General features: G+C 45.0%; 1 protein-coding gene and 1 long non-coding RNA gene across 5 annotated transcripts; one reads left to right on the top strand and one right to left on the bottom strand.

The window, feature by feature from the left end:
- On the top strand, positions 1-1,385 carry LOC127304815 (tryptamine benzoyltransferase 1-like). Its single transcript, XM_051335395.2, has one exon. The coding sequence runs from the start codon at positions 30-32 to the stop codon at positions 1,383-1,385; it is 1,356 nt and encodes a 451-aa protein (XP_051191355.1). The 5' UTR covers positions 1-29.
- A 1,327-nt stretch (positions 1,386-2,712) lies between these two features.
- LOC127299915 (uncharacterized) lies at positions 2,713-7,422 on the bottom strand. Of its 4 annotated transcripts, none has more exons than XR_007850789.2 (6): positions 7,183-7,422; positions 6,385-6,976; positions 3,989-6,292; positions 3,578-3,907; positions 3,375-3,494; positions 2,713-3,213 (listed from the first exon to the last, which is right to left on the bottom strand). It is a non-coding gene; the product is annotated as an uncharacterized lncRNA (long non-coding RNA). The 4 variants fall into 4 exon arrangements; XR_007850788.2 differs by having other exon boundaries at positions 3,989-6,625; positions 6,774-6,976; XR_007850786.2 differs by having other exon boundaries at positions 3,989-6,976.
- Between the last annotated feature and the right edge of the window lie 401 nt (positions 7,423-7,823).

Raw genomic sequence — 7,823 nt, 5'->3', positions numbered from 1 at the left:
CTTCCCCTACTTAGCTACGCACGGAGATCATGGACGTGCAGGTGCAGAGGACGCTCGTCATGCCGCCGCCGGCCGCGCCGTCGGCCGAGGTGCCGCTCACCGTCTTCGACCTCGCAGCGCCGACCTACCACGTCACGGTACTCTTCGCCTTCTCGCCGCCCAACCCGACCAACCAGGCGCTCCTCTACGCCCTCGCCGCCACGCTCCCGTGCTTCCCGCTCCTCACCGCCGCGCGCCTCGACCGCGGCGGCCCGGGCGTGGCCCGTCCGTGCCACGTCACCGGGGAAGGCGGCGCGGGCGCGCTCGTCATCGAGGCTACCGTGCCGTCCTCCGCGCTCTCCGACCACCTCCCGCTCGCGCCGTCCCCGGGCCTCGCGCGGCTCCACCCCAAGGTCGCCAGAGGCGCCGCGCGCCACGTGCTCATGCTCCAGATCAACCGCTTCGCGTGCGGCGGGATCGTGCTCGCCTCGTCCGCGCACCACCAGGCCGCCGACGGCCACTCCATGACCACGTTCTTACACGCGTGGGCCGACGCCGTCCGCGGCCTCGACGTCGGCCGCGCACCCGTGCCGTACGGACCCACCGCACTCGTGTCGCGCCGCCCCCCGCGCTGCGAGTTCGAGCACCATGCCGCCGAGTTCCTGCCACTGTCATCGTCGCACGCGGCGGCCCGCGAGGACAAGCCGCCGGCCGAGGCTGATGACCGTCACGTCGACCACTCCGAGATCGCCAACGTCCTGCTGCACGACACGAGCGAGTTCGTGGCCGAGCTCAAGCGCCGAGCCCAAGACAAATACACCACCTTCGAGACCGTGTCGGCGCACGTCTGGCGGAAGATCACGATCGCGCGCAGGCTCTCCACCGGCGACGGCGACGCGTGCACGTCGATACGTGTCGCGGTTAACGGCCGCGGACGGCTGGCGGGGACGGACACCCTGCCGGCCGAGGGGTTCTTCGGGAACGTCGTCCTCACGGCGACCTGCGGGGCGCGAGCGGCAGACCTGGCCAGCGGCATCCTCGCCGACGCGGCGGCGCTGGTCCGCGCGGGGATCCGCGCCGTCGACGGGCGGTACTTCCAGTCGTTCGTGGACTTCGGGGCGCTGCACGGCGGCGAGGGCGACGAGGAGTTGGAGCCGGCGTGCGCGGACGAGGCGGGCGTGCTGTCGCCGGACGTGGAGGCCGACAGCTGGCTGCACCTGGACCTGCACCGCTTGGACTTCGGGTGCGGCGGCCGGCTCGTCGGGTTCCTGCCGGGGAAGGTCCCGCAGGACGGTGTGGTGGTGCTCATGCCCAGCCTGCGGAACGGGGGCGGCGTCGACGTGTTCGTCGCGCTTTGGAAGAAACATGCCAGCGAGCTCAACGCCATTGCTTACACCATGGACTAAACATTGAGCAAGCTAGCCATAAAGAAAAAACAATGTTGTACTACTAGTAGAAAGTAGTTACTGCATCGATAATTCGAATTATGAATAAAAGCTTTAATTCACTTGGCCAGGTGATAGGAAGAGGTGATCATAGCAGTTGATCGGCTGTGTTCTTATTTATGCCCCATTATTTAACCCTAAATTCTAAACCCTAACCCAAGGTTATTTTCTAAAAGAGAAATGATAACTATGAATCAGATTCAATAGAATTGGATCCATTCAAATAGCAAAAATTAGGATTCTTGCTCCCTCTCAATCTCTCTTTCAATTCGAGGATCAAAAGAGGTGTTTTCATAGTCATCTTCTAATGCTTTTGATTTCATTTTTCTATGATATGTCTTTCTATATGAATTTTTTTATTTACAATGTACGATGATCCATGTTAAGCCTCCATGGCTGAATGGTTAAAGCACCCAACTCATAATTGGTAAATTTGAGGGTTCAATTCCTGTAACGGGAACGTTCCATAAGTCTATTGGAACTGGTTCTCTATCCATGAGATCCCATCCATCATCTGCAGATAACGAATTGATATGGTATATTCATACCATAACATAAGAAAAATAAGAACTCGAATAATAAAGGGGGGGACCACGTAAACTTTTTGCAGGTTGTGTATCTAAGTTCTTCTTTTGTGTTTCTAGGATACTGTGGTAAGCTAACTTCATAACATGTAGTGGAAAGTAACCATAAAATGGAAAACAATAATAATTAGTAAAGGATAAAATAAAAAATTGGTTAGGAAGGCACGATTATCGTAAATTCACGGTTCACATCTAGCATCAACCCTCACACTAGCAGCTGAAAGGAAAGATGTTTATATAAAGACTCAAAGAAAATATGGGTTTTAGACAATTCTTAGGTTGTAGATCTCCAACGTAGAATTACAAAGCAAAAAAAAAAAAAGTTGAAACTCAACCCGTAGCCAAGTGTGCACTACCAATTATGTTTTGGATCTTATGGAGTCTGAAAGTTTGTGATTTTGCACTCCTGTATTTGGAGTGACGATATTTCAGTCTATTTAGAAATAGTTATTTCTCAACTTACATTAGTAATCTTCTCATCCCATTATACATGCTTGAATCACAATAGACATACTAGTTACTAGATGACCCTCGCTCCGACCCAACTACGAAATACTCCTCCATTCCATAATTATTGTCGTAGTTTTGGATCAAATTTTAACATCACGACAATAATTTTCGAATGGGGAGACTAGTATTGTTTTAGCAGAAAACCCATAGCTCCACCATTCATTTAAAATTAATAAAAATAATCAAGACACCAGCCGACACCTCGACCCAATTGATGTACACATAACGCATATGTCACAACAAAACTACAAAAGGAATATCAGATTCAGCTACTACATGTTCAAAATTAAGACTTCTTAATTTCTCTGATCAACCATATATACTGTACAAAGATACAAAATAGGACTCATCGCCAACATGCTTCAGATTTTATTGGAAGTGTGAAGGCTCCATGTCTTCAGTGCCCGTTGAAGGGCTTGCACCACTGTGCAGTGGTGGAACCAGCCTGACTAGATAGACCAGGCAAACTACAAAGGATCTTGGCTGATGGTTTTTTGCCCTATGATTTTTTTTGATAACTGTTCTATAGCTTCCGATACTGCCATTGTGCACCAATCAGTTTGCTTTGCTTGGCTGTCTTAAGATGTGCTGTTAGTACGCCTGTATTGCTTGATTCCTTTTGCTCTTTTGTTGATACCTTTGTGTGCCCTCAGTTTCTATGTATGCAAAAATTGCTACAATTAGCATTAATCTTCCTGTAAGAAATGTCTATATTAATTAATTTTGACAAACAGAATTGTAAACATCAGGTTTATCTCACTTATGAAACTCACAAACAAATGCTTAAAGCTCCTTTTCTTTTTACCAAAATTTGACTACGATAGGTCCAAATGTTTCATGGGAAAGAATATTAAACCTTCTTAAAAGCATTGGCTTCAGTCCTGGGTGCTGCATCAAATATCTCACTGTCTTTGCTCCTCGTGTCTACCATAACCTCTCTATCTGATTCAGCCTTCTTGCAAGCTCCGTGGCGCAACTGTATGAAACGCTAACGAGTTAAAAAGGATATACAGAGTATATGGAACATCATCGGAAACAATTAATGAAGAGTGTACTTACACGTTTTGCATCTTTTCTTGCGAGTTCAGCTTCGATTTTCTTCGTTTGCTCAGCAAGAGTACACAAGTACTCCTTGCTTATGCAACGAACACGCATACTGATGAGATAGGCATAATCGACGACATCAGGATTGCTCACCATATCTATGTCCATACTTATCATCTACCCTTCCTTTGGGAGGCGATCAAATCCCTTGGCTATAATGGCTTGTAGCAGCTCTTCCAAGTCCCTCATAACGATTTTTATTTCACCGCTGATAAGACAGGAAATGAACCTAGCCTTGTTCTTGAGCTCCTTCAGCTCATCTTCAATATTTTGCTGCATTGTATCCTGCACAAGCAAGAATGGGTTAATAATCGTATTTCCCAAATGTAGAAGAACACAGTAAAATCAATAAATAAACGCATGTACCTTAAGTCCTTAATGGAGTACCTTCTTTTTTTAGATAGAAAACAAGCTTCAGTTTGTGTAGTCAAGACAGGATTTGCTTCAACCCCTTGGAAACCGGATCCCAGTCAACTGGATCGAAATCGCCAAAGATGCAATTCGGGGTGCAATTTGGTCAATGCGGCACACTCGGAAACTATCAAGAACTAAGGTACAAATCTAGGGCACGAGCAATTTTTGTTCCCCGCCTCGGGGCGTTGCAGTGGTCGCTGTTACTTTGCTGTTTCTAGAAGAAGAAGAGTAGCTGTGACCCGATCTAGCGACGACGGATGGAGCAAGACAGGTAGATGATCGGACCTACGCGTCGACCGTCGAGGGGGTTGCTACTCCCAGAAGAATAGAGGCCGCGGCGGTCGGTGGTTTGGCGGAGGGCTCAGGTCTGACAGGCATATGTATAGCAGCGCGTGGGAGTACTTTCGGATTGGAGTCCGGGTAGGACTAGTACAAGGGGGATTGCAGGAAATTCACTTTGGCTCGGCTTGAAAGGAATTTTTTAGGCCCAATCTTTCCGAAAAGTGCTAATGGCACACGAGCAGACGAGCTTCAGTGATCCCGCCGGGTGGAGAGGCTCCTAGCCGTTCGTTCTGGTCGTCTGGACATCCACATGTCCGTACCTTCCGACGTACTCAATCAGTTTGTCTACCGTATATGGTGTTGTATATCCGCTTCGGATTTGTATTCACTACCATGCGCATTTATTGAGTTCCACATGCAATGGCACTGTGCCGACACCAATCCACGAGCTGTGTCCAAATTTCAACTGTTACGCACTGTGCCTGCAGAAGAATAGGTGTGCCGTTGCACAGTGAAGTGAGCGATGCTATATTTACCCCAACACGCGTCGTCTGGGCCACTCCAATCCAATCACATTGTTTCTCTTCCTCCTCTCTTTTAGCCACTGCCTTCTCTGAATTAATCACAAGTTCTTTTGGTTTTTCTGCATACGTTTTTATTGAAATTTCTATTGCAGAAAGTTGTCCTGGTCCACATAGGCGGATCCAAGAAGATTTTGAAGCCCGGGCAAACAAGCTTAATATGCTATTTTTTTTTGTTAAATGCATATAAAGTAGAGGTCAAAATAGGCTTGTCGGCCGGCCGGAAGCCTGGGCGGCTGCCCAGCCAATAGGCATGCTAGATCCGTCTATGCTGGTCCTGTGACTTTTGCTGGCGGTGCAAACCCTAAAATAGAAAGAACAATAATTTGTTATCCAACTTAATACAATTTACATAAACTAATAAATGTCTAATTCAGTGCGTGTGTTTAGTGTGTGCACTGTTTTTTCTCCATGGATACATTTCTATGATAAAATAAAATATGCATTTGTTTTCCCAAGGATTCATTGCATGCATATATAATTTATCATATTAATATTGCCATGGAAAATGTAAATTAGATCAAGCAATTGTTGATTACAAAACATAATTTATTTTAATAATACCATTACTTATTAAGAAGAGTTATCTATTTTAAATATAATCATCAGCAAGAATGAAACTGCCTAGTTTTCTTCAGTACTGACGCAGGTAATTTTTTTTCATCTAAATGAAAGCACCAATAACATAATGCTAAACAGACAATGGATGGCGAAATGAATTTTTACTTAATACAATATAAGCCATTTTTTGGAACAGCTACATGCAGAAAATTTTCTCCCACAATCTCCTATACCCATATAAATATCAGTAACAACTCTACTTCAGTATTGTTGTTATTCTAGTGATTTTTTCACATGGGCAGCTTATTTTAAGATTCTTACTATTTTTGATTAGCTTAGATTTGTTTATTCAATACAACTAGATGATACCCCGCGCGTTGATGCGAGACTTGAAACACCTTAGATGCAACACAAATTAAATAGTATGGTTGAAGGTTTTTTTTAATGGAAGCTTTTAGTACATAGTATAATTTTTTTAAATGTATATAATCAAAAGCACAAATATGATATATACAACATTGGATAGAAACCATAGTATAACGGGCCATGTAAGTTTACAGACTCCTTAAATATATTAGGATACAACATGTGACTAAGTAAGAGAGAGAATATCCAACTTATACGTGACTCTAGCTGAGCAAGTACATTTGACGGTGAGCAAGTACATTTGACTCCAGATGTTCTCAATGGTGGCAAAGACAAAGTGGAAATCAAGATGTGCTCAGCGGAAAATGGAGCAGATGACCTGATTAGCATGTAGAAAGAGACACCTCAAACTTCGACATGTTCATTGCCTTGCAGTACATGTATTATCGGAGTCTCGTGGTAGCAGCTATAATTACATGAAAGATTTAAAAAATAATGAAATTTGGCTACCACTGAAATTGGAGGTATAGTGGGAAACGAAACGGTTAGTAGAAAAACCTGAAGTAAATGTTATTGTTCCATGTCAACTTGCATACCATCCGTGGAAGAGGAAGTCTGATGCTATATATACTTGGGAATTGGGGCCTGCGCATGCTCTTGAAACTGTATTTTTCCCCATAAACGATGCTCAGAATATCCCTCGAGAATCTGATGATTGATCGCATACTCTGTAATTCCATACTAATAAAAAGACTGCAGATCATCAAGATGATTGTAGCAAGGAGTAACCGACCTTTGACTGAATTGAAACACAGCGAAAAAGTTAAGATTATGAATACAACATCTGTGATTGAGATTACATGTGCTGCACAAAACAACATGAACCGATAGCACTAATCGTATGTGATAAACTAATCAAAAAAGAGGAGCAATGTAAGAGGGCTTACCTGTGGTAGAGTAACACCGCCAGGAATTGGATAGGTATAATCAGCTTTACATGATAGGTATGAACATGTGGGTAACTAAAAGTGAGGCCCAATGTACCACGTGAGATGCATAATGAACGCAAGAACCTCATGACACATTCGTTCTGCTTAGTGAGCACTAATTGGGCAGGTCTTCACGAATCTTACGCTGCAGCATCCATCTCCTTCCATGCCAAACAAAAGCGACAGGTTAATCAGAGAATCAACAAACAATTGCGAATTTACCATGTGACTTATATAGAAACAGCAATCCGGATCTTAGCATAAGAAACGATATCTTCCACACACACAAAATGGATGGAAGGGAAAACTCATCGCTCCAGATGCATTCAAGTCGTGGAAGAGATGAACATCTAAATCTCCTTATTACCTGGAACAAATCGAGGTGGCACTCTAGATACAGACTATCCCTCTTTGGGGCAACGGCGGCGGCCTGGACCAGATAGCAGAGCGAGAAAGACACCATGTGGGCTGTGGCCATCGTCGTTAAACGGGGGGCTAGAGAGGATGCGAGACTGCGAGGATGGAGGGGCCTATGATAAAGGGGTATCGCCGTGACGGAATAATGGAGGGGAGATGAAACGGAAGGACGGGTCATGAAGATGGAGCGTTCGTGGTATATTAAGGAGGTCGCATATGGCAGGAAAGGAAGTGGATTCTTTGCATTGGTTCCGTGAGGTATCCAGCTGTCAAACAAATCGTGTGGGAAGGGGTGGACAGGTATATGAGGTGACGTGGCTTCATGGGAGGCCAGGAAAATGGGATCACCTATTTAGAAAGAGAAGATTCGTTGTACAGTACGAGCCAGTAGATCTCTGATACTTTTACTGAGCATACGTGCCACCAAAATGAACTTATGATTCAGTCTAACCTACAGCAAAGATTACATTACATACTATGATCCTTTTCAAATACATATTTTCTATATACTATGCCATTCAAAATCTGATTGAATTAGTAACATCAAAGGCATATATATTTTCTAATACCCTGCCATGCCATTTTTTTGCA

Source organism: Lolium perenne, chromosome 5, assembly GCF_019359855.2.
Source record: "Lolium perenne isolate Kyuss_39 chromosome 5, Kyuss_2.0, whole genome shotgun sequence".
NCBI lineage: Eukaryota > Viridiplantae > Streptophyta > Magnoliopsida > Poales > Poaceae > Lolium > Lolium perenne.
Note: the sequence above shows the minus strand (reverse complement) of the source record. Positions and strands in the feature narration are given on the sequence as shown.